The following is a 27820-nucleotide window of genomic DNA, read 5'->3' as shown; positions in this document are numbered from 1 at the left end:
CCATCTGCCACCTCTCAGCCCAGCTCTGCAGCTTATCTATGTCCCTCTGTATCCTACAACATCCTTCAGCACTATCCACAACTCCACCGACCTTCGTGTCATCTGCAAATTTACTAACCCATCCTTCTACACCCTCTTCCAGGTCATTTATAAAAATGACAAACAGCAGTGGCCCCAAAACAGATCCTTGCGGTACACCACTAGTAACTGAACTCCAGGATGAACATTTTGCCATCAACCACCACCCTCTGTCTTCTTTCAGCTGGCCAATTACTGATCCAAACCGCTAAATCACCTTCAATTCCATACTTCCTTATTTTCTGCAATAGCCTACCGTGGGGAACCTTATCAAACGCCTTACTGAAATCCATATACACCACATCAACAGCTTTACCCTGATCCACCTGTTTGGTCACCTTCTCAAAAAACTCAATAAGTTTGTGAGGCATGACCTACCCTTCACAAAACCGTGTTGACTATCGCTAATCAACTTGTTCTTTTCAAGATGATTATAAACCCTATCTCTTATAACCTTTTCCAACATTTTACCCACAACCGAAGTAAGGCTCACAGGTCTATAATTAGCAGGGTTGTCTCTGCTCCCCTTCTTGAACAAGGGGACAGCATTTGCTATCCTCCAGTCTTCCGGCACTATTCCTGTCGACAAAGACGACATAAAGATCAAGGACAAAGGCTCTGCAATCTCCTCCCTGGCTTCCCAGAGAATCCTAGGATAAATCCCATCTGGCCCAGGGGACTTATCTATTTTGACATTTTCCAAAATTGCTAACACCTCCTCCTTTTGAACCTCAATTCCATCTAGCCTGGTCGACTGAACCGGAGTGTTCTCCTCGACAACATTGTCTTTCTCCAGTGTAAACACTGACGAAAAATATCCATTTAACGCTTCCCCTATCTCCTCTGATTCCACACACAACTTTCCACTACTATCCTTGATTGGCCCTAATCTTACTCGAGTCATTCTTTTGTTCCTGATATACCTATAGAAAGCCAGGATGTTGCCTGGTATGGAGGGTGCTAGCTATGAAGAAAGGTTGAGTAGATTAGGATTGTTTTCGTTGGAAAGACGAAGGTTGAGGAGGGACCTAATTGAGGTCTACAAAATTATGAGAGGTATGGACAGGGTGGATAGCAACAAGCTTTTTCCAAGAGTGGGGGTGTCAGTTGCAAGGGGTCACGATTTCAAAGTGAGAGGGGGAAAGTTTAAGGGAGATGTGCGTGGAAAGTTTTTTCGCAGAGGGTGGTGGATGCCTGGAACGCTTTACCAGCGGAGGTGGTAGAGGCGGGCACGATAGCATCATTTAAGAAGCATCTAGACAGGTATATGAATGGGCAGGAACAGAGGGAAGTAGACCTTGGAAAATAGGAGACAGGTTTAGATAAAGGATCTTGATCGGCGCATGCTGGGAGGGCCGAAGGGCCTGTTCCTGTGCTGTAATTTTCTTTGCTCTTTGTTCTTAATAGGATGCAAATGGGTTCAAATGACCACCAATTCAAGGCGCATAGCTCACTGCCACCGGTGGAGGGTAATCGGAGCATCAGTACGAGATCGGCGCCCTTTTAGCCCAATGCTCGATTCTCTGCTGGATCAGGAAACCTGCTACCAGTGTTGAAGAATCCATCCCTACAGCTCTCCAAGTATACCCAAATCACAGCAATGTGCCCAGTCTTGGTATAGAATGCTAGGCGCTAAACAGTGCAGGTTTCCTCCATGCCATGGTGTACAGTCTGTCCTCGAACACTACCTGCTCCACATCAGAGTGTGGTCACTGCCCCTCCCCCACTGTCATGTCAGTCTGTCAACTCAGTGCACAGTAAAACTGCAAATACCGAACACACAACCCACAGAGCACAGACTGCAGAAATCTGATTATTCACATAGAGTAACAGAGACCCATAAATGGGTAATTGGGTTGGAATCTAATCAAGTGATTGGTGATTATATGCTGAGCTGTTTGACAGGTTAGACTTCCTGCCAGTTAGGGGATGCTCTTGATCAAGCCGCAAACGATCATGGGAGCCTGTAGCATGGTTAATGAGGGCTCCAAGATCCATGTGTGACCCACATGGGAGCCTGTAGCATGGTTAATGAGGGCTCCAAGATCCATGTGTGACCCACATGGGAGCCTGTAGCATGGTTAATGAGGGCTCCAAGATCCATGTGTGACCCACAATGCTGAACAGGACGTTGGAGATCATGGGGAAGGTTTGATAATCCTGGGAGGGGTCTGAGTACCAGGGTGGGGGAGGTCTGTAATGTTGAGAGGGAAGGCTATTGATTTGGGGAAAGTTTGGCAATCCTGGGGTAGTTCAAAATGTTGAGGAAAGCAAACAGGTTAGCACAGAAGGTGAAGTGGTGAAGCACTGCTGTTCCTCCCAGCCCACAAGCAGTGCTGGGAAGGCACTCATCTCTTGCATGCAGCAATCATCATCTCCCTTTAACTGTTGGATTTCCTATGGTCCGGAAACTCAGGGTTAAACTTGAAATACAGGTAAGGCCCGTGGCATGCAGTCTGATTATAATAATTAAATGACCAACCTGCCTCCTGGCCATATTTATCCTTCAGCCACCATCACACCAACATATGCACGCGAGCAGTGCTTGGGGTCCCATCTATTCAAAGTCTATGTCAAAAAACAAATGTAATATCTCCAGATTTGGTGTTGGCACAAAAGTAGCTGGGAATGTCAATTGTGAGGAAGATGCAAAGAGGTTTCAAGGGGAATTAGACACAGGCCGAGTGGGCAAGAACGTAACAGTTGGAATGTAATTTAGGGGCCTCACGGTAGCATGGTGGTTAGCATCAATGCTTCACAGCTCCAGGGTCCCAGGTTCGATTCCCGGCTGCGTCACTGTCTGTGCGGAGTCTGCACGTCCTCCCCGTGTGTGCGTGGGTTTCCTCCGGGTGCTCCGGTTTCCTCCCACAGTCCAAAGATGTGCGGGTTAGGTGGATTGGCTATGCTAAATTGCCCGTAGTGTAAGGTTAATGGGGGGATTGTTGGGTTACGGGTATAAGGGTTACGTGGGTTTAAGTAGGGTGATCATTGCTCGGCACAACATTGAGGGCCGAAGGGCCTGTTCTGTGCTGTACTGTTCTATGTTCTATGTTCTATGTAATGAGAAAAAATGTGAAGTTAACCACTATGGGAGGAAAACCAAGAATGTTAGCGTACTTCCTAAACAGTGAGAGATTGGGTAGTGTTGACGTCCAAAGGGACCTGGGTGTCCTTGTCCATAAATAATTTAAAGCAAATATACACGTTTAACAAACAATTAAGAAGGCCAGTTGTATGTTCACCTTTATTACAAGAGAATTTGAATACAGAATTAAGAAACTTGATGCAGTTGTACAGAGCCTTGGTGAGACTGCGCCTGGGGTACTGTGCAGTTTTCATCTCCTCACCTAATTAAGGATATACATGCCAGAGAGGGAGTTCAATGTCGGTTCCCAGATTAATCCCTGGGATGGTGGGACTGCCCCATGAGAGGAGATGGAGACTGGGCTTGTATTTTCCACAGTTTAGAAGAATGAAAGGTGATCTCATTGAAATTTACAAAACTATTAAGGGGATAGACACGGTACGTGCAGATAGGATGTCTTCCTTGGCTGGGAGTCTGGAACCAGGGAACACAGTCTCAGAATAAGGGGCAGACCATTTAAGGACCACGTTGAGGAGCAATTTATTCACTCAAGAGGGTGGTGAATCTTTAGAATTGGTTAAGGAAGGAGATACATACCAGAGAGGGAGTGCGATGCAGGTTCACCAGACTAATTCCTGGCATGTTGGAATGAGGGGAGATTGAGGAGACTGGGCCTGTATTCTCTCGAGTTTAGAAGAATGAGGGGTAATCTCATTGGAGTGTCAAAATTCTTAAGAGGGTTTGACAGGGTTGATGCAGGAAGGATGCTTCCCCTTGGCATGGACCGGTTCCGTTCTGGAATTAGGGGGCGAAGTCTCAGAATAAGTCGACTGCCATTAGGTATATTGAAGTCTTCACAATATTAAAGATAATATTAAAGACAATAGGTATCAAGCGGTATGGGGATAATGTGGGAAAATGGTATTAAATAGAAAATCAGTCACGATGAAAATGAATATCAGAGCAGGGTCGAGGGGCTGAATGGACTACTCCTATCTGGTCATTATCACATTGCCAATTGTGGAATCTTGTTGTGTGCAAATTGGTGCTGTTATGCCCACAACTCTGACTATACTTCTAAATCTTGCATTGGCTATAAAATGGATTGGATCATGCTGAGGTTGGAAAAGGTGATACACAAATGCAGTCTTTCTTTTCTCACATCCCAAGAACAAAAATAGTCCTCTTTGTAGTATCCCTGCCACCAGGTCACTATAAATTTCTCATTCTCTGGTCAACATTTGTTTGAAACAATTAGGAAATTTACTTATACAGGTACCGAAAAGGACTGCCCTTCAACAAAAATATAGGTGTCAGCCGTGGCTCAGTGTTTGCACCCTTGTTTGCAAGTCAGAAAGTTGTTGGTTCAAGTTCCACACCAGAAAGTTGAGCTAAAGATTAAGGCTGACACTCCAGTGGTACTGAGGGAGTGCTGCTCTGTGGAGACACTAGCTGGAATTTTCCAGTTGTTTTTACTGGCGGGTTCTTCCAATCCTGCTGTGGGTTTCCCAGCTGTTCTCTCCGGCAGGATCTTCTAATCCTACCGACGGCAAACCCCGCCATGGCTTTCCCAGTGGTGGGGGCTGCATAGAATGGGAAACCCCATTGACTGTGGTGGGATCAGCTGCTGTGCAACACATCGCCCAGGATGAGGGGAGGAATCAGGATGCACAGAAATTCCCACCCACTGTATGTTGGATGATGTGCTAAAACGATTGCTTCGTGACTGTCAATTGCGTGGGAGCAAAATCTTGCACTATTTTGAAGAACTGCCGTTTTTCATCCAAGCTTCATCCCTCGGTCAACTTCACAGATAATTCAGTCATTATCCCATCGCTGTTTGTAGAAGCTTACTTGCACAAATTGGCAGCTGTGTTTCCTACATTAGAACAGTTTCAAGTGTGTGTTTGGTTGGAAAGGCGATATTCTCAGGTTGTGAAAACTGCTATAAAAACACACGCGTTTCTTCTTATTTGAGATTGTTTTTCAGTTGTAATTTCTGTTTCAGCTGTAAATGTTCTGTGAATGTGCCAGTTTTTCCACGTTTTTGAGACTGATGTAAACTGAAGTTGAGGAGGAGGTGGAGGTGTTGGGTTTGAATCTTGCGGGGAGTATGCTGGTAGGAATTGGAACATCCTAAATTTGTTTTTACTTGTGACAATTAACTCCGGTGGTTTCTATAGCATGCACGCACAGTATATAGTTGAAGGGCTGAAAACCAGCCTCACAGAACTTTTATTTTTTTCAGTGCAAACCATTCCAACTTCCAAGAATCTTCCTTCTGGCCTAAGCACCAAAAAAAAAACTTGCATATCTTGTAATACCTTTCACTTCCTTGGAATTTGAAATTGCATCCGAGGCAGTCAGAGGCAAATGTTGCAGCCAATTTGTACACAGCAAGGTCTTGTAACAACTGAAAACAGTAACAAGTTTTGCCCTCCAGCCCCCAGGGTAACTTCCTTCGATAGGAGTCACAGCTTCTTTTGTAATTCACCCCAACAATAATACATCTCATTTAAAAGAGGGCCATTCAACCCTGCGGCACCACCTCAGCACTGTACTGAAGTAGTAGCCTGATTATGTGCTCAAGTCAGTCAAGCAGAGCTGAGATTCATGACTGAACAGAGGGGAAAGCTTGCCACACCGTGTCAAGTCAACATTTTCAACGCTGTTGGTTTAGTGTCAAGAGTGATTTTACTGATGATATTTGATTTGAAAACAGTTGTGGTAAAATAAACCGATAAAAATCAATAACTGCACTGGGAGCTATTTGACCTGCACTTCTTTCGAGCAATTACAGGTCTGATCTCCTTAATGCGAGTGGTATCAGTGGTTCCTTTGATTACTCTGAACAAATTGCCATATTATTTACTTGCACAATATTTTAACCTAGGGATGCAGCAATAACATTCTCTTATGCCTACACCAGGTAATTGTGTCATCTGCATTTGTATTTCTGTAGACTCTGATGGCAATACCAGATAAGACAAGATTTGCTACGAATGAGGTGCCAGGTAGATGATTCCATCACCTGCTTCCCTCCAACTGCCATAGCCCCATAGATGGGATGCAAGAAGCTTTAGTCTGGCAATTTCACAAAGAGTAGCTCCACAAAACGTTGTATATTGGAGCGACAATGATTGCTGCTGTGGTCAGAAACTGAATAAATATCTTTCATTGGAATAGAAAACCCAAACTCTTTTTTTTAAAAACAATAAACAAAAATGTTAATAGAAAATGAAAAAACACACTTTTATTGCCACATTATCGTTCTGCTGGGCACTGCTCAGGCGATTAAAATACTCAGACTTTGGGACAATTATGGAGGAGTTGGGAAACCTACTTTTTCCAAAAAGAGGCCATCAGAAAGTGACCTCCTCAGTGGAGCCCACGGGTTTGTGACTATCTGGCAAGTTTTCTCGCGCAGCTCAGATCCACTGGAGGATCTTGGTTTGGGGCATCACTCAAAAATGCTGGGTTTCTCTTGGAGAATTCTGCACTGCGGCTCAGCTGAGACCAGGTCCTATTTGAAGAGATCCTGCAAACTGCTCCTGTTCTAGCTCTGATGGGATCCATATAGAGCCCAACCTCAACAGTCTGTGGGGTCATAGATCTCACACTCGAGTCCAGCCCATGTTCTGCTGACTCATCAATCAGAGGCAGCAACCGACTGGAAAATACCCCCACTCCCCGATGTCCCTCTAAAGCTGTGTAATGAAAACAATTAACCCAATGGGCTTGACAGAATGTTGAATTGGAAAATTCAGAATCAGGTTTCCTTTTGCATCTGGGACTTGCCCAGTATACAAGGGTTCCACAGATTTCTATCCAAATGTAACTTTAATATTGACTGAATCTGAATAAATAATTCAGGTATAAAGGGATTTTATGTAAGAAGGTAGTAAAATATTATCAGCGTACACTTCACCCTCTCCACTGTGACAAAGGTTTAGAGTACGATGACTGTACTCACAAGTGGTGAAGTTTGAAGACACTGTACTCACGAGGAGTGTGGGTGGGTGACAATATCTGTGTACTCACGAGGGGTGCAAGTACACTGCTGCTGCACTCATGATTCGCTAGCTGCTGGTACAGTTACAGTAAAAGGTAAAGATTTTGATCTGAAATGTCAAGTTCCAAGTTGAGCAACAATGTTCAGTCAGTGGTCCCTGATCCACCTGAGCTGGTTTGATGGGCACACACATTATTCAGCTTCCATCAGTCTGGATCCCGGCTAACATTTGTAGATTAATGAAGTTGGCTTTTTATGTACAAAAAATACAAATAAAGACCATTAGCATCGTGCAACTGCTGCATGGGCTCCGCTTTCAAAAGTCCCAATCCTCTACGTCCAGCTGCTCCAGGCTTGATGCCAGTCCGGCCATTCCTCGCAACTCGTGTGGGTGAGTTCCTTCCATGTCGGTCATAGGGGTGACAGGTCGGAGCAGGTCGGGAAGCACCTCCACCACTCGACGCTTCAGCTTGAAGAAAAGAAGAAAGAATCAGTGACTGGTCACAGCTCAGGAGGAGTGGAATTGACAGAATGGGGAGCTGACAAACTGGTGAAACCAGAGCAGCAACACCTCTATGTAGAAAACTTGTTTTCATTCTTTCATGGGAGGAGTGCGTCACTGGCAAGGCCAATATTTGTAATAACAGTAAAAAAGTCCAAAATGAACTTAACCTCCAGTTTTGGTATGAATGTGTCACCATTCGTATTAAAGAAATTCGATCCACTTAGCAATGTTTCCAAAATTAATTCCCCAGTTCCTGGAGTCCCTATTAATCTAAACAGAAATACATTGGATACCAGCTTCATTTCGTTAACTATTAAAACAGAACGGTAGCATTGTGGATAGCACAATTGCTTCACAGCTCCGTTTTCCTCCCACAGTCCAAAGATGTGCGGGTTAGGTGGATTGGCCATGCCTGTATTGCCTGTAGTGTCCTAATAAAAGTAAGGTTAAGGGGGGGGGGGGGGCGTTGTTGGGTTATGGGTATAGGGTGGATACGTGGGTTTGAGTAGGGTGATCATGGCTCGGCACAACATTGAGGGCCGAAGGGCCTGTTCTGTGCTGTACTGTTCTATGTTCTATCTTCCCAGTGTGTGCGTGGGTTTGCTCCGGTTTCCTCCCACAGTCCAAAGATGTGCAAGTTAGTAGATTGGCCATGATAAATTGCCCTTAGTGTCCAAAATTGCCCTTAGTGTTGGGTGGGGTTACTGGGTTATGGGATAGAGTGGAGGTGTTGACCTTGGGTAGGATGCGCTTTCCAAGAGCCGGTGCAGACTCGATGGGCCGAATGGCCTCCTTCTGCGCTGTAAATTCTATGATAATTCTATGATAATCTCCAGCACCTCTGCTATCACCCCCTTCCCCTTCCCCTTCCTCCCAGGGTAGAGAGTCATCCCTTTTCCTCACTTTTCACCTCACCAGCCTCTGCATTCAAAGAATCATCCTCCACCAGTTCCACCAAAACTCCAGCACGATACCACTACCAAACATCTCCCCCTCACTCCCCCTGTCAGAATTTTGCAGGACCATTCCCTCCGGGATACCCATTTCCACTCCCCCCCCCATCAACTCACCGCCTTCCCACAGCACCTTCCCATGCAATCGCAGGTGTAACACTCATCCTTTACCTCCTCCATGCCCACCATCTCAGGGTCTAAACACTTTCAAGTGTGGTAGTGCTTCACATGTACCTCCTTCAACGTGGTCTATTTGCTGCTCCCAATGCGCTCTGTTCTACATTGGAGAAACTGAACCCAGACTGTTGCCTGCTTTGCAGAACACCTTTGGTCCGTTATAAGCAGGACCCAGACCTTCTAGTCGCTGCCATTTCAACTCACCATCCTGCTCTCACGTCCACATGTCTATCCTTGGCCTGCTGCAATGTTCCAGTGAAGACCAGCACAAACTGGAGGAACAACACCTCATCTTCCAATCAGGCACGTTACAGCCTTCCGGACTTAACATTGAATTCAACAACTTCAGACTGTGAACTCTCTCCTCCACTTTCACCCCATTTTTATTTCTATCAATTTATTTTCATTTCTTCCATTGATATGATTTTCCCACCATTGACCCCCTCCCCCCACCCCACTTGGACCATCTGTTCCCTGTGCCTAGTTGACCGTTGACACATTTCTCACTGTTAACACATTCTAATCTCTATGGGCCACAATCAGCACTCTTCCTAGCCTTAATACCCCCCCCCCCACCATTTACATTCTCTGTGTCTATCTGTTCACGACATCTTTGCCAATCTCCACCTACCGCTGGCCCCCAATCCAGCCCCACAGCAAAACCCCCCCCAACAGTATAAATCTGACCACATTTCCAGTACTCTCCAGCTTTGACAAAGTCATCCAGACTCAAAATGTTTAGTCCGTTTTCTCTCCACAGATGCTGTCAGGCCTGCTGAGATTGTCCAGTATTTTCCGTTTTGTTTTGGATTCCAGCATCCGCAATAATTTCCTTTCATATTTTCTGGAGTTTTGAAGAATGAGAAGTGATCTCGTTGAAACCTACAACATTTTAAAAGGGCTTGATGATAATGTGGACACTGAGAGATTGTTTCTGCCGGTCGAGGAATCTAAAAGACAGGGACACAGTCCCAGGGTCAGGGGGGCCGATCATTTAGGACTGAGATGAGGAGAAATTATTTCACTCAAAAAGGTTGTGAATCTTTGGAATTCTCTACACCAGAGGGTTGCTGATGCTCCGTTGGTGAATACATTGAAGGCTGGGATAGACAGAGTTTTAGTCTCGCGGGGAAATCGAGGAATATAGGGAGTTGGTTAGAGTTGAAACCCCAGGGCAGCACGGTGGCACTGCTGCTTCATGGCGCCGAGATCCCATGTTTGATCCTGGCTCTGTGTCACTGTCCGTGTGAAGTTTGGACAATCTCCCCGTGTTTGCGTGGCTTTCGCCCCCACAACCCAAAGATGTGCAGGGTAGGTGGATTGGCTATGCTAAATTGCCCCTTAATTGGAAAAAATGAATTGGATACTCTAAATTTATATTAAAAAAATATAAAAATAGAGTTGAAGCCCAAGATCAGCCACGATCATATTGAATGGAACAGCCTCGATGGGCCAAGTGGTCTACACTTGCCTCTATTTTGTGTGTTCCAGACCTGACTTCTCTCATCCCTTCTTTCAACTTATCTCCCACAATCTCCTATGCATATGCGAGTTCTTCCCATAAACGCCTTTCTCAATCCCACTTTCCATTTGCCTTCCCAAGATGATATGCAGTGAGTAGTCAACTGTGAGCTTTGGAGAAAAGCCTCATCCTGTAGAATGCTTTATTCCACTCTCCCTTTGCCTGTAAAAATACAGAACCAAGGGCAGCACGGTGGCCTAGTGGTTAGCACAACTGCCTCATGGCGCTGCGGTCCCAGGTTCGATCCCGGCTCTGGGTCACTGTCTGTGTGGAGTTTGCACATTCTCCCCGTGTCTGCGTGGGTTTCGCCCCCACAATCCAAAAATGTGCAGAGTAGGTAGATTGGCCACGCTAAATTGCCCCTTAATTGGAAAAAATAATTGGGTAATCTAAATTTATAAAAAAAAATACAGAACCTTGGGGATCTGAGAAGGTACAGAGGGACAGAGAAACTAAATATATAAAGGATAAATCATGATGCACATACCTGCTTCACAAACGAATGGTTGAGTAATGTACTGGCTGAGGGCCTAGAAAGAACACACAAAGGCAAGTGTCAGCCAAGAGTGGGTAAAGCAGACAACATTGACTGCAGCAACATTGCAGTGAGGGTGATGCAGACAGCATCGACTGCAGCAATAATGCAGTGAGGGTGACGCAGACAGCATCGACTGCAGCAACATTGCAGTGAGGGTGATGCAGACAGCATCGACTGCAGCAATAATGCAGTGAGGGTGATGCAGACAGCATCGACTGCAGCAACATTGCAGTGAGGGTGATGCAGACAGCATCGGCTGCAGCAACATTGCAGTGAGGGTGATGCAGACAGCATCGGCTGCAGCAATATTGCAGTGAGGGTGATGCAGACAGCATCGACTGCAGCAATATTGCAGTGAGGGTGATGCAGACAGCATCGACTGCAGCAACATGGCAATGAGGGTGATGCAGACAGCATCGGCTGCAGCAACATTGCAGTGAGGGTGATGCAGACAGCATCGACTGCAGCAATATTGCAGTGAGGGTGATGCAGACAGCATCGGCTGCAGTAAGGGGGATGCAGATTAACCACAGCTAGATTGAAAAAAATGCTTCCTTAATGGTGCAGTTGGTAAAAACAGCAGTGAGCAGCTGCGCATACAGACCAGACTTGTACCTGTGTCACATTGGCTAACGTCAGCTACGTGCCACATTGATTTGGGGGGGGGGGGGGGGAAATCACTGGTGGTCCATGTTCGAATATGACCAAGTTAACTTCAGAATCAGACTTGGATGATTGCCCAGAAAAACAAACCCAGAGCATTCATGGAGATTAGTCAGTTGGCTGACGTTTCATTGCAAGAGAGACTGCAGTTGGGCAGAATCAAGGGACCTTTACTCTGTATTTCCAACATCTGACGCAGGAGTACTCACTATCAAGAATTAAATGGAAAGGGTTTCATCTCCTGGCATTATCAGCTGCATAAGCACAAAGATTTTTCATATATCTAATTTTATGAATGAAATCTAGGCACTGATCTGCTTCGACAATGCTGGAATGCTGGTACCTCTGCTCAGGCTCCCGTTGTAGGCACAATTCCACAAAATTGTGGAAGAGCCCAGAGAAGGTCCTGTTATATGGATGCTGCACCTGCTCCCCATTTGTTGTTTGTATTCCACAAGCAGCAGAGCTCTCGACGATGCCCGAATCCACCGCTGACTGAGAGTTTGTCATCAACAACTCCTCTGCAGGGATGGTCGTGGTGTCCAGTAGGCACGGCACTGTCCCATTCAACTTCTCCAGCAACATCTGAGGAGAGCAAAGGGTCCATGGGAATAAGGAGGTAAATATCTTAAACGTAAACATTAGATACAAAGGAGGAAATAGGGGAAGATGATAGATTGTGGTAGGGTCACTGGACTAGTGAGGCAAGAGGCCCAGGCTAATGCTCTGGGGACAAGGGTTTAAATCTCACCAACAGACCTGGTGGGATTTAAATTCAATAAGTCTCAGTAATGGTGACCATGAAACAGATTTATTCAGTCGCATCCTCACCTCCACCTTTAATGTCTGAATCTCCAATAATGGTATCACACTCTCTCTCACCCTGGCTAATCTCCAAGCACAACCGTCATTTTAGCTCACTTAAATCCAAGGGACAAATACTGAAAGGATATAGTTTAGCCATCCATTGCCAGGAAGGCTGGACTACAACACTATCGGTCCCCATTCTCATCTGCTAAAACTGCTCCCTTTTCCAGGATGTACAAATCGCTCTCGGCTTCCTGTGGACCGTGTTAAATCCTCTCCCCTGTCCCCACTAAATCGTCTCCCCTGTCCCCACTGTCTCACCTCCCAGCAACAACTTGCAGCAGCTCATGGACTTGTTGTCACAAACATTATCAATCGGATCAGTTGTCTCTGCCCAGTCTCTTCCCCTCGTCCTGCCACTCCTGCCACCCCCCCCCCCCCCCCCCCCCCCCCCCCACCCCCAGCATCCGACCATCCATCCTTGCGAACTACCATTCCAACTCTAACCTCCCTTTCCTCTTTGACCATACAGGTGGCACAGTGGTTAGCTGCTGCCTCACAGCGCCAGAGACCTGGGTTCGATTCTGGCTTTGGGTGACTGTGGAGTTTACATGTTTTCCATTTCTGCATTGGGTTTCCTCCGGGTGCTTTCCTCTGGTTGCTCAGTCTTCCTCCCACAGTCCAAAGCTGGGCAGGTTAGGTAAATTGGACATGATAAAACTGCATGTCCAGAGAAAGGATTAACTTAATACGAGGTAGGTCCATTCAGATGTCTGCAGGGAAGAAGCTGTTCAATTTTATAAAATTCTCAGTGCTGAAAGAGACCACACGGCCTATCAAATCTGCACCGAACCCCCCCCGAAAAAGCGCTCCATCCAGTCCCACCTCTCCTCCCCGCAACCCCATAACCATACCTACTCTACACATCTTTGGACTGTGTCAGGAAGCCGGAGCACCTGGAGGACAACACGGGGAGAACGTGCAAACTCCACTGTCAGTGACCCAAGGCCGGAATTGAACCCGTGTCCCTGGCCACTGTGCCACCATACCAACATCCAATACTTTGCACTGGTGTCATTTGTATTTCTTCTGCCATATTCACGTTATTTCCTCCACCCGTTGTGCTGCTCAAAGCTGACATAATTCCTCTTCGAAGCATTGAGATGTTCAGGCACAGAAAGAGGCCATTCAGCCCATCTTGTGCTTGCCAACCAGAGTTGAAAATATAAACTAGCTGCTCCTTTTAATCCCACTTTGCAGCATCTGGCTCGTAATCTTGCAGTTATAGCAGGCGCCAAGTGCTCACAGCCAGCTACCTATCCACCACCAAATGAGATTACATGTCCACCAACTGGGTTAGTCTTCAGCTGTCACTGTTTGGTTTACTTGGATTTGTCCAGATCCAGCTGCAATTTCGGAGCAGTTTCCTCTTTCTCCGAATCTGTCACTATCTATGCCCCTCAGATTATTGCTATGTCATAATTTTCAATTAGCACAACCATCAATTTGAGTGCTTTCTTTATTCATTTACATACACCCTGGATAGTCAAGTCTATCCTTCAGATCATTTCCTCCTCATTCGGCCTTTTTTTGATCCTCTCCGAACACAGGTCTCGTAATCTTACTGTTTTTATAGTTAATCTCCCAGTACCTCTGTCCTCCGTTCAGTTGTCAGGAAATGAATAAGGTCGATAAACACAGACCCTGGGCTTTTCATATAATAGTTCGTCCTATTGATCCTGCTACTGGTTTCCATTCCTGATCTCCCATTGCAAGTCCTGTACTGAATCTTCTTTCCTCCTCTTGTGTGGCACAGCATGTAGGCAGCTGGTTATTGACACTGCTCTGCATCAACAACGTATATACTCCTTTCCTGACCCAAGACTTTCCGCATCCTGCAAGTTCTACAAATCATGTGCCTCATTCTGGATCCCATCATTCCTACATTCACAAGTAGTAACCCTACAACTCTCTTCCCAGCTGTATTGGTGGTGGTGACTTGGGCCTGCTACTTTCCAGCACCAAATGTCTTAACATAAGAACATAAGAACTAGGAGCAGGAGTAGGCCATCTGGCCCCTCGAGCCTGCTCCACCACTCAATGAGATCATGGCTGATCTTTTGTGGACTCAGCTCCACTTTCCGGCCCGAACACCATAACCCTTAATCCCTTTATTCTTCAAAAAACTATCTATCTTTACCTTAAAAACATGTAATGAAGGAGCCTCAACTGCTTCACTGGGCAAGGAATTCCATAGATTCACAACCCTTTGGGTGAAGAAGTTCCTCCTAAACTCAGTCCTAAATCTACTTCCCCTTATTTTGAGGCTATGCCCCCTAGTTCTGCTTTCACCCGCCAGTGGAAACAACCTGCCCGCATCTATCCTATCTATTCCCTTCATAATTTTAAATGTTTCTGTAAGATCCCCCCTCATCCTTCTAAATTCCAACGAGTACAGTCCCAGTCTACTCAACCTCTCCTCATAATCCAACCCCTTCAGCTCTGGGATTAACCTAGTGAATCTCCTCTGCACACCCTCCAGTGCCAGTACGTCCTTTCTCAAGTAAGGAGACCAAAACTGAACACAATACTCCAGGTGTGGCCTCATTAACACCTTCCCAACTTAAACTCACTGTCACCCTTTTGCAGCCAGCCTCTTGGGCCTCTGGTAGCCTCACAGCAGAGATTCATAACAGTACCTTTGTTAAATTAAACAATATTACTAAATATCCCATAACACTAAGTAGGACATCAGCAGTAACAGCTCTGACTGGTATTATGATTTTCTTTGAAACTAGTAACTGCTTTTGTTAAAAAGAAAACCTAAATCCCAATTATTTACGAAAAGAATGCAGCCACAAGAATCCACTGCTTAAAACAGAAGATGTTTTTACTTTTCAATAATAATAATAATCTTTATTAGTGTCATAAGTAGGCTTACATTAACACTGCAATGAGGTTACTGTGAAAATCCCCTAGTCGCCACACTCTGGCGCCTGTTCGGGTACACTGAGGGGGAATTCAGAATGTCCAATTCACCTAACAGCATGTCTTTTGATACTTGTGGGAGGTAACCGGAGTACCCGGAGGAAATCCATGCAGACACTGGGAAATCGTGCAGACTCTGCACAGGCAGTGACCCAAACCGGGAATCGAATCAGACTTCCTGCCGCTATGAAGCAACAGTGCAACCCGCTGTGTTGCCTTGCTGTGACAAGAGACAAACAAAGGAAACAGCATGCACAATCTTAGATAACCTCCTGGGTGGCACGGTAGCACAGTGGTTAGCACTGTTGCTTCACAACGCCAGGGTCGCAGGTTCGATTCTGGCTTGGGTCACTGTCTGTGCAGAATCTGCGCGGTCTCCCAGTGTCTGCATAAATTTACTCCAGGTGCTCCGGATTCTTATAATCCACAGTGCAGAAGGAGGCTATTCGGCCCATTGAGTCTGCACCGGTCCTTACAAAGAGCACCCTACTCAAGCCCATGTATCTACCACTACCCTGTAACCCAGCAACCCCCACTTAACCTTTTCCTCCCACAAATCCCGAAAGACGTGTCGTTAGGTGAATCGGGCATTCTGAATTCTCCCTCCATGTACCCGACAGGGGATTTTCATAGTAACTTCATTGCAGCGTTACTTTGACAATAAGAATTATTATTATTAGACTCAAACATCCATGAAACCAATAAAAAAAAGAGAATTGAATACAAATGTAAACCAGCAAGAAACATAAAACTAGACTGTAAAAAGCCTCTGTACACATAAGAACACAAGAACTAGGAGCAGGAGTAGGCCATCTGGCCCCTCGAGCCTGCTCCGCCATTCAATTAGATCATGGCTGATCTTTTGTGGACTCAGCTCCACTTTCCGGCCCGAACACCATAACCCTTAATCCCTTTATTCTTCAAAAAACTATCTATCTTTACCTTAAAAACATGTAATAAAGGAGCCTCAACTGCTTCACTGGGCAAGGAATTCCATAGATTCACAACCCTTTGGGTGAAGAAGTTCCTCCTAAACTCAGTCCTAAATCTACTCCCCCTTATTTTGAGGCTATGCCCCCTAGTTCTGCTGTCACCCGCCAGTGGAAACAACCTGCCCGCATCTATCTTATCTATTCCCTTCATAATTTTAAATGTTTCTATAAGATCCCCCCTCATCCTTCTAAATTCCAACGAGTACAGTCCCAGTCTACTCAACCTCTCCTCATAATCCAACCCCTTCAGCTCTGGGATTAACCTAGTGAATCTCCTCTGCACACCCTCCAGCGCCAGTACGTCCTTTCTCAAGTAAGGAGACCAAAACTGAACACAATACTCCAGGTGTGGCCGCACTAACACCTTATACAATTGCAACATAGCCTCCCTAGTCTTAAACTCCACCCCTCTAGCAATGAAGGACAAAATTCCATTTGCCTTCTTAATCACCTGTTGCACTTGTAAACCAACCTTCTGTGACTCATGCACTAGCACACCCAAGTCTCTCTGAACAGCGGCATGCTTTAATATTTTATCGTTTAAATAATAATCCCGTTTGCTGTTATTCCTACCAAAATGGATAACCTCACATTTGTCAACATTGTATTCCATCTGCCAGACCCGAGCCCATTCACTTAACCTATCCAAATCCCTCTGCAGACTTCCAGTATCCTCTGCACTTTTCGCTTTACCACTCATCTTAGTGTCATCTGCAAACTTGGACACATTGCCCTTGGTCCCCAACTCCAAATCATCTATGTAAATTGTGAACAATTGTGGGCCCAACACGGATCCCTGAGGGACACCACTAGCTACTGATTGCCAACCAGAGAAACACCCATTTATCCCAACTCTTTGCTTTCTATTAATTAACCAATCCTCTATCCATGCTACTACTTTACCCTTAATGCCATGCATCTTTATCTTATGCAGCAACCTTTTGTGTGGCACCTTGTCAAAGGCTTTCTGGAAATCCAGATATACCACATCCATCGGCTCCCCGTTATCTACTGCACTGGTAATGTCCTCAAAAAATTCCACTAAATTAGTTAGGCATGACCTGCCTTTAACGAACCCATGCTGCGTCTGCCCAATGGGACAATTTCTATCCAGATGCCTCGCAATTTCTTCCTTGATGATAGATTCCAGCATCTTCCCTATTACCGAAGTTAAACTCACTGGCCTATAATTTCCTGCTTTCTGCCTACCTCCTTTTTTAAACAGTGGCGTCACATTTGCTAATTTCCAATCCACCGGGACCACCCCAGAGTCTAGTGAATTTCGGTAAATTATCACTAGTGCATCTGCAATTTCCCTAGCCATCTCTTTTAGCACTCTGGGATGCATTCCATCAGGGCCAGGAGACTTGTCTACCTTTAGCCCCATTAGCTTGCCCATCACTCCCTCCTTAGTGATAACAATCCTCTCAAGGTCCTCACCTGTCATAGCCTCATTTCTATCAGTCGCTGGCATGTTATTTGTGTCTTCCACTGTGAAGACCGACCCAAAAAACCTGTTCAGTTCCTCAGCCATTTCCTCATTTCCCATTATTAAAACTCCCTTCTCATCCTCTAAAGGACCAATATTTACCTTAGCCACTCTTTTTTGTCTTATATGTTTGTAAAAACTTTTACTGTCTGTTTTTATATTCTGAGCAAGTTTACTCTCATACTCTATCTTACTCTTCTTTATAGCTTTTTTAGTAGCTGTAAAAAGGAAAAGAATAATAAGACAAATGTGGATCTATCACAGGCATAACAGAATAATTTATAAATGGGGAATAGGGAAATGGCAGAGAAACAAAATAATTACTTGTGTCTGTCATCAGGAGGTGTAGATACACCTACAGTGCTCTTAGGTAGAGAGTCCCAGGATTTTGACCCAGCTACAGTGAAGGAACGGTGATATATTTCCAAGTCAGGATGGTGAGTGACTTGGGAGGGGAACCTCCAGGTGGTGATGTTCCCATGTCTCTGCTACTCTTCTAGATGTTAGTAGTTGTGGGTTTGAAAGGTGCTAACCAAGGAGCCTTGGTGAGTTGCTGTTACTGTGTGTTGGTGATGGAGAGAGCAACTGATCGTCGATGTGGTGCCAATCAAGCGGGCTGTTTTGCCCTTGATAAAAGTCAAACTTTGAGTATTGTTGGAGGTGTACTCTTCCAGGCAAGTAGAGTATTCCATTGGAACAAGTCGATGTGGTGTATTTGGTTTTTCAGAAGGCTTTCAATAAGGTCTTACACACTGAGGTTAGCAAAGAAAATTAGAGCAGATGGGATAATATACTGGCATGACGATTGGTTAACAGACAGAAAACAGAATGGGTCATTCTCAGGTTACTAGTGGGGTACCGCAAGGGTCAGTGTTGGGACCCTAGGTATTCACACTCTATATCAATTATTTGTGGGGGTCAAATGTAATATTTCTAAGTTTGTTGATGACACAAAACCAGATGGGACTGAAGAGTTATGAGAAAGATGCAAAGAGGATTCAGGAGGACTTGAACAAGCTTAGCAAGTGGATAAGAACATGGCAGATGGAACAAAATGTCAATAATTGTGATGGAAGAATGGAGCTTCACAGTATTTCTCAAATGATGGGAAATTAGGAACTGTTGATGTCCAAAGGGACTGGGTGCCCGTGCCCATGAGTCACAAAGTTAAAATGCATGTGCAGCAAGCAATTAGGAAGGCAATAGGTATGATGGCCTTTATTACAAGAGGATTTGAGTACAGGAGTAAAGATGTCATGTTTGAATTGTATAGAACTTTGGTTAGATCACATCGGGTGTTCAGTACAGTTTTGGTCCCTATAACTTGTCAGAGGGAGCGCAGCAAAAGTTTACGAGACTGATTCCTGGGATGGTGGGACTGTCTCATGATGAAAGATTGAGGAAACTGGGCCTTTATTCTCCCGAGTTTAGAAGACTGAAAAGTGATCTATTAGATATTTACAAAACTATTAAGGGGCTAGACATGGTAGATACTGGAAGGATGTCTTCCCCAGCTGGGATTCCAGAAACAGGGGACATAATTAGAAATAAGGTGCAAACCAGGACCAGAGTCAGCTTTACTAACAGTGTGATGAATAACAACATCATAGCTAGTACAAATCAAGTTGCATGTTAGAAAACTAAAGGGAAGATAATTCTGTGATTGAACTGAACCGTAACAGTGACAAATACTGATCAACAATTCTTAGCCTGCCAATTAAATCTTCCTTCACAATCAATTGATCATTATATTATCAGAGCCCTGTGATGTGCCAACCTCATGTTGTCTATGCCTATGGCAAGCAGCACTGAGTACATTATAACACACATACCTGAGTCGCAGGCATATTTTTAAAGGGAACATGTCCATTAGCCAGTTCGCATGCCGTTATTCCCAGGCTGTAAATATCAGATTTGGCATCATAACCCTGCAGATTCTACAGGAAGGAAGGGAACAAATGGTAACAGGATACTCATAGTTAACAGCTGTAAATATTATAACAAGGCATTAATATACAGTTTCCCAATGATCAACAGCCATGTAAATGGAACTTGGTGACTAAATAACCTATAATCAGCTGCTAGAATCTCACACAGGATCGGGTTCACTCTACTGAAAGCCTTTAATTCAGCTTACTGCGAAATAAACCTGCGACACAGTAAATAAATCACTACTTCACACAACCTCCATTCACGAATGAGGTGCAGGACTCCAGTGTACATCAATTTCGCATCACCCGACCCTGATCCTACCCCCATCTAATGAGGATCCGACTCCTGCTGAGTGAGCACAGTGGCAGAGATTTCCAACAGAGACACATTGGTCTTCAAAGCAAATCACCATCTATCTGAGCAGGGTCCCCGACGACAACAGGGATAGGGTCGACGGGGCTCCAGAGAGGGGACAGAGACCAAGGTTGGTGGGCAAATTTGGATGGGAAGCTTTGGTTTTCCAATTTTGACTCCACAGTGTACAATGTTTGTTGAAGAGGCTCCCAACCAGAAATCAGTCCGAATGACTGGCTTCCTTTTGGCTGGAAAGCACTTCAGAGCTGACCCACAGGGACAAGGAAGGACCAGCAGCAGCTCGTCAGACGGTTGGTGGGGAGTGGGGGTACATAATCTAATCTGCAATTTTTGGGGAGAGAGATTTTCTGGATGGGCATTTTAATTGCATGAGCAGAGGAGGTAAGCTTGGTGGGCTGTGGGAAAGCATTCCCATTTTCTCCTTTCCCACAAGCAGTGATGCAAGGGCCTTTGCAGTTGCTCTGAAGCTTACTCACCTCTTGTGGTTTCTCCAGTTTTCCAGACGACCAGGAAACCTGGCCACCCACTGTTGCTCGTTATGCTTTCTCTTTAATTGCTCTGTTTTAATAACCTTTGCTCTAGAGTCGCCAGGTATCTTTCTGATACCACCACAGGGTTTACAGCCAAGTACTGATAAATAACTCAATACACCATAGAACATAGAACAGTACAGCACAGAACAGGCCCTTCGGCCCTCGATGTTGTGCCGAGCAATGATCACCCTACTCAAACCCACGTATCCACCCTATACCCGTAACCCAACAACCCCCCCACTTAACCTTACTTTTTAGGACACTACGGGCAATTTAGCATGGCCAATCCACCTAACCCGCACATCTTTGGACTGTGGGAGGAAACCGGAGCACCCGGAGGAAACCCACGCACACACGGGGAGGACGTGCAGACTCCGCACAGACAGTGACCCACCCGGGAATCGAACCTGGGACCCTGGAGCTGGGAAGCATTTATGCTAACCACCATGCTACCATGCTGCCAGTTAGTAAGTTTGAAATCAATACACATTTATTATATACACAGTCAATCACTACTCATGCATAAACTCTACTTACTAAACTATCACTACTACTAAAGCCTATACTTAGCTTCGAATGGCCCACCAGGTCAGGGGAACAATGGCCGTTGTCCGGTTCTGATTCTGATGGCTTCAAACTGGTACGGAATAGTAGCTAGGAGCGTCTATCTCGTAGCTTGCGTTGACTTGAGCCTTACTTGTTTGATGCAGCTGCTAGGCAGGTCTCTCCTCGCTGAGAGCCAAGGCCAAGAGTTATTTCGAGAGCTGCCAAGAGAGCAAACTGAACTTGGGGACTCTATTTTATAGTCCCCAGGGGTTTCGCACCCTTTTGGGCGGACCCCGGACTTGGTCCCAATTAATTAGACCATGTCCCAATCGTTCTTATCGATTTCTCCAATACCGGAGTTGTTCCCTGATCGTTGGCCTGCCTTTGTCTTAGCTCCCGCTGGCACCGGAGAGTCTGGCTTGGTCTCGATTGTTTTAATGTTGCTTTTTGTCCCTGGAGATAGCCCATTAATATGTTAATGGCTACTGGTTTCAGTTCTGTCTGGGTTCTGCAAATCTTAATACACAGGAAACCTTGCACCTGCTTGTGTTCTCTGGTGTTATCCAATTTTCCCTACACTCCTTGCGAGTGTCCATTTTGAAATCGGGACGTGGCCACCCCAGATGGCTACACCACCCAGTGTTATACCTGTTGAGCAGGGCAAGTGTGAAGCTCTCAGCTTCATTATATTTAAATGTTTCCCCGTCTCATCTCTGTTAACCCTGCGAGTGGTCAGTTTGGAGACAAGTTTGAGATTTAATTTGTTTTTCTTACATCCGAATAGTATTCCTTGCTGCGACAGTAATACAGGCTAAGGGCAGATACTTCCCCTCCCCCTCATCATTGTGAATAGAAGTTCCACTGGTTCAGTAACAAACTTTCCGCTGCAAACCATTCCAACAAGGAACGATAATCGTACATCCTGCATTGTTACTAGTTCAAAATCCTGGAATGATCTTCCTAATAGCACTGTGGTGTACCTACATCACACGGACTGCAGCCGTTCAAGAAGATAGCTCTCTATCACCTTCTCAAGGACAATTAGGAACGGCAAATAAATATCAACTTTGCCAGTGACACCCACATCAGAAGACTGAATTAAGACAAAACAGTCCACACTCACTTTTGTTCCCAGAATCAGTAATCAACAATTGCAACCAAGTACAAGAAGGTGGATTCTGAGCGCAAGCTGAATATAAGGGCACCAAACCCCTGACCAAGAACAGCAGGAGCATTAACCCAAGCATTACTTCTCAATCTACAGGTTCGCAGATGAAAACACATTTTTTTCAACCAGCAGGAAACATCAGTGTCAAGTCTATTGGGATCTTGGCATTAGCTCTAGTGTTCTGTCACAAGGCAGACCACCATCACTGTAACTGGCCAGCAACGGGATCACTGTAGACGTTCCCTTGCCATTGGCCCAGTAACAATCAGAGGTCTTCCTGGTTTACTCAGCTGAATGCTGGTTAATTCAAACAGTTATGTTAAATATATTTTAATGCACCAGCAAATAATAAAATCAAAAATTTATCAGACTGGACTGATTTTGCCACACTTTCCTGGTTCCATACTGGCAAGATTATAAATATAAAATGCAACCCGACGTGCAAAGAGCTTGGTTACAGGTGTGAACTTACCTGTTGCAGCAGCTCAGGGCTCAGCCATGGTAATATTTTAACACTGTATTTAGGGAAGTCATGGATCACCCTTAGCCTCTGCCCATGGCTGATCATACTGAAAATACTGCGGAGTCCTGATAAATAAACTTGTCCATCTGACGATATTAGAATGTGACTTGCTTGAACACTCCTGAAAGGAAGGAAATAAGGTGGTTGAATATATACAGTTTGGTGAAACAGATGTCATGAGAGTGAGTGAGCCTGAGAGAGAACAGTGCCCAAGTGAAAAGCAGTGACAGAGTCAGTGGGAATCGGCACACAGGTTTGAAAGAAAAATGTGATATTAGAAAGTATCTGATAAGTTGCTAGTTGAGGTGGTTTGCACCCCAGGCCACTAAAGGAAGTTTAGGGGTGGGCAGGTGCCAGAGGATTGGAGTGTGACACACTTATTCAAGAGTCCGGACATTAAACATTAGTTTAACGTCAGTGTTGGGTTAGGTTTCAGAAACCATGATTAAGGAAAAAAAATCATTAGGGGCCAGCACAGATTTATAAAAGGCAGAAGGTGCTTGGCTAATGTAATTAATGTTTTTGTGGTGTAATAGAGAAGGTTGATGAAGGGAAAGAATTGGTGTTATCTATAAAATAAATGTTGTCTGTATAGACTTAAGAGTGTCTGGCAAAGTATCACATAAAATGCTGGCACATAAAATTGAGGCTCATCAAATAAGCGGGTCAGTGTCAACTTGGATTAAAAAAAAATTGGCTTCAGGACAGAAAGGGACAGCCATGGGAAATGTTCTTTTAAAAAATCAGACATGTAGCTGTGGTGTTTCCCCAAGGATCACTGCTCGGGCCAGTGCTTTATGGTTTTTTAAATTTTACTTTGTGTTCCATTTGTTGAGAATCCAATCTTGGAGATGTGGATGATACCGATTGACTACAATGGGTCACGGATAGGTTAGTAAAATGGACAGACAAATACAGAAATGTGTGACCTCATTCACTTTAAGAAGTCTTAAAACACCAGGTTAAAGTCCAACAGGTTTGTTTTGAATCACTAGCTTTCGGGGCACTGCTCCTTCCTCAGGTGAATGAAGAGGTATGTTCCAGAAACATATATATAGACAAAGTCAAAGATGCAAGATGATACTTTGAATGCGAGTCTTTGCAGGTAATTGAGTCTTTACAGATCCAGAGAGAGGGATAACAAAAGGTTAAAGAGGTGTGAATTGTCTCAAGCACCTCATGCACTTTGGCAGAAGGGCTAGGAATAGAGGCAATACAGATTAAATGAAACAGTTCTAAAAGGTGTACAGAGGAGAGGGCTTCATGTGCAGATATTTTTGTGGGTTGCAGGACATGTTAAGAGAACAGTTAGTTATATATAGAATCTTAGGCTTCATTAATAGCAGATAAGAGTGCAACAGCAGGGAAGTTCTGCATAAAGTTCTGGTTAGGCTTTAACTTGCGTATTATTGTTATGCACACATATCCGTCCTTGACCTGCTGCAACGCTCCAGTGAAGCCCAATGCAAACTGGATGAGCAACATCTCATCCGCCGATTAGGCAGGTGACAGCCCACAGGACTCAACATTGTGTTCAACAACTTTAGACTGTGACCATCCTCCTCCATTTTAAACACCCTTTAAAAAAAAACATTCTAATATTGTCTCAATACAAACACCCCCTCCCACATCAGTCAATTTGTCTTTTGCTCTTACAGTTGCTACACGTTATTGCAATCTCTCCCAGCTACAGTTTGATATCCAACACATTCTCCCGCTCTTCAGTTCCGATGAAGAGCCGAGTGGGCTCGAAACTACAGATGCTGTCAGACCTGCTGAGTTTTTCTAGCATCCTCAGTTCTTGTTTCGGATTCTAGCATCTGCATATTAAGTATTATTGTCCAGTTCTGGTCACACCACAAGGTCCTTGAGAGGGTGCAGAATATATTTACCAGAATGACTAGAGGGATGAGAGATTTTAGCTACGTTAGGTTAGGTTCGAGAAGTTGGGATTGTTCTTCTTGGAGTGAAGGAGATTGAAGGGACATCTGATAGGTGTACAAGATTATCGCAAGTTTAGATAAATGCAGACAAAGAAAAGCTGTTCCCATTAGTTAACTGTACAAGAACTAGGGGAGACATATTCAAGGTTTTGGCCAAGGATGCAGAGGGGAGGTGACAAGAACTTTGATGCACCAAGTGTTAATTGAGGGTAGTGGAAGCAGAGACAATGAATAATCTTAAAAACAAATTTGGATGGGCACTCAAATGAAATAAACTTACATGGTTACAAGGATAGAGCAGGGGAATGGGATTGTTTGGATTGTTCTGCAGACTAATCTAAGGGTGGCACAGAGGCTAGCACTGCTGCCTCACAGTGCCAGGGACCCGGGTTTGATTCGGACCTTGGGTGACTGTCTGTGTGGATTCTGCACGTTCTCCCTATGTCTGCGTGGGTTTCCTTTGGGTGCTGCAGTTTCTTCCCAAGTCCTGTGCTGTTTAGGTGGATTAGTCATGCTAAATTGCCCCTTTGTGTCCAAGGTTAGGTGGATAGGAAGTGGGTTTAGGCGGGGGGGGGGGGGGGGGGGGGGGGTGCTCTTTCAGAGGGTCAGTGCAGACTCAATGGGATGAATGGCTTCCTTCTGCACTGTAGGGATCTTACGATTCCTGTGAGATCCAACATGAACTGATGGGCCAAATGGCCTCCTTCTGTGCTGTACCAACTTATGACTCTTTGTGGAGAGACTGGCATTGTTCTCCTTGGGAGTATGAAAGATTAAATGGAGATTTAATGGGTGTGTTCAAAATTATGAATGATTTTGAAAAAAATGTTTTTACTGGCAAAAAGGCAAAAACGTACCGTAATACATATAATACGGTCTACCACACTGTTTTAATAAAAAGATATGACAGGAGTGCAGCAGTCAAATCCAGACACTAAAATATCAGGTTCACACTCTTTGTGGCAGCCTCACAAATAATGTGAATCAATTGGAACTGGATTGAAAAATTCTCTGGAAGCAGCTGTGGGAAAGCTGGAATGACCTTTCAGCTACGCCCGAGGTAATAATGCAGAATGTACCTAGCAAGCTCATTCGCTATGTGTCACTTTGTCCACGTGTCCTTCAAACGTCTGCTCCAAGAGTAAACTTCTGAAGTTGCATAATAACTTGTCACCTCTCAGAACTCCCGTATACTATAAACAGCATTCACCTTCCTACTGTGTGATGCCAGATAAATCAGTAAAGCAATAATTTTGTGCAGACATTAGGCTGTGAAGTTATAATGGGCTCTTGACCTTAGTCGAGCAGTAGGACATTTAAAGGCAGTCTTGCATTTTGTAGCTATTTTCAACATGTTTCACAGGGTCTTAATAGCTTCTAGCAATTCTCCCACCTGCTGCTAAAAATAGCCCTCCAGAAAATGTTGGTGAAAGATGAGCATCAATAGTTGCTGCTCTAACTCCAATGGGGAATGAGGCAGCTGAACATCAAATGTCATGGAATCCCACCAAGGCATTGATGATGCCTCTTACTGCAACCTCAGAATTGCATACAGTTGTCAGCAAAACAGACTCCAGTCTGCTTTAACAAGCTGTTTGGCAGTGCAATGATTGTGACTGGGCTGTTATACTCCTGATGCTGAAAGAAGAATCCAAAGCCAGTCTTTACTTGGGGGATAGATTTATTCAGAGTGAAGGAGTTAACTTCAATTGATACAATTAACATGGACCATCAACGTGGAGCAATCATACCAAGTTGGGAAACAGCTCTATAAATGTAGACATTTTTGGTTTGGCACTGTTGCATTCGAGGGGGGGGGGGGGGGGGGGCTCTTTAAAGTATTAGTTAAAATGATTCTTGAAAATTATTGAATTTGTAGAAATATGAGCAAGTTAAAATTGTGTGAATACTGTCCCTGGCGGTCTCAAATGTTATGAATAATGTACTACAAGTTCTGATATGGAAGATACATTCCACAAGATTGAAACAATATCGTAGCTGAGACCAGACGTGACGTAGGGAGTTTGACCATGGGACAGTTAATTAATTTGGAGTCATTGATTCATGTCTAATTAACCAATCGCCTGTTAAGTGACTGTCACTTTCTGAACGATTCAAAGGAGTCTCAGCTGAGAATTAGAACCAATGAAATTAAGTAAGGGGTTAAACCCAGATAAGGATTCCCTTAAGAATGTGATTCAACGAACTGATTGGCAGAGAAAATTACAGCCGTTGGAGAATAAACACATCAACAAAGGCCTTTGTTGAAATGACTTTTAATTTTGTAAGTCTGAAGTCACTTTTATCTTGAAGTTTTTGTTTCCACTTGTTGGTGCTCCAAGGACATTGAGAGACACGGAAGAAGCATTTTCCAGTTATTTTCGTGTGAAAGTAGCGAAATGTGTTTTTAAGAAATAAACTTTGCTTGCATTCATTCAACTTATCTATGAGCGAGAGACAAGACAAATCTTACTGGCACCAAAACAAATTCTGAGAGTCTGGTGCATTATTGTAAACAGGTCACTGGTGCCGATCAATAATCACAACATGAAACAGCCACAACCACAGTCGCAGAAGCATCCAACATTATTAGTGTCACCCAAAGCCTGAGAACAAAATAATTAACTATGCTGCCTGCAACTGCAAGAGTCTCCAAGTTAAAAACTCTTCCAATAAGCTTGTCGGTACAATATTCTGACCTGATTAAGTCTTTTAAGTTAGTCAGTTGATATAAACAATCACACCAAATCAGGAAGCAGTTCTATAAATGTAGGTAGATTTGGCTTGACACCAGAACAAGTTTGGAGAACCTGCTGCATTATTGTAACCGGTTCACTGGTGTCCTTCAAATATGTTTGCAGCTAAAAGCCCCATCAACAAGAGGGGGGGGGGGGGGAAATCCCAGAAAGACCTGGGAGATCCATCACTCAGTCAATGGATGGGATACTATATACATGTTCTACTAACTGATAGGGTAGTTTGTAGACTTGG

General features: G+C 44.6%; 1 protein-coding gene across 6 annotated transcripts in view; it reads right to left on the bottom strand.

The window, feature by feature from the left end:
* Nucleotides 1-3295: 3295 nt before the first annotated feature.
* strada (STE20 related adaptor alpha) overlaps nucleotides 3296-27820 on the bottom strand; it is an 88386-nt gene continuing 63861 nt past the window's right edge. For all 6 annotated transcript variants that reach the window (XM_038779865.1, XM_038779870.1, XM_038779869.1 and 3 more), the window contains 5 exons: nucleotides 22836-23007; nucleotides 19642-19746; nucleotides 11877-12118; nucleotides 10820-10862; nucleotides 3296-7644 (listed from right to left, as the gene is read on the bottom strand). In XM_038779865.1, coding sequence (XP_038635793.1) covers nucleotides 7492-7644; nucleotides 10820-10862; nucleotides 11877-12118; nucleotides 19642-19746; nucleotides 22836-23007 — 715 coding nt within the window. In that variant the 3' untranslated portion in view covers nucleotides 3296-7491. The remainder of the gene's footprint in view (nucleotides 7645-10819; nucleotides 10863-11876; nucleotides 12119-19641; nucleotides 19747-22835; nucleotides 23008-27820) is intronic.

This window comes from Scyliorhinus canicula, chromosome 19 (assembly GCF_902713615.1).
Source record: "Scyliorhinus canicula chromosome 19, sScyCan1.1, whole genome shotgun sequence".
NCBI classification, from domain to species: domain Eukaryota; kingdom Metazoa; phylum Chordata; class Chondrichthyes; order Carcharhiniformes; family Scyliorhinidae; genus Scyliorhinus; species Scyliorhinus canicula.
The sequence above is the reverse complement of the archived record's forward strand: the minus strand, read 5'-3'. Positions and strand labels throughout refer to the sequence as shown.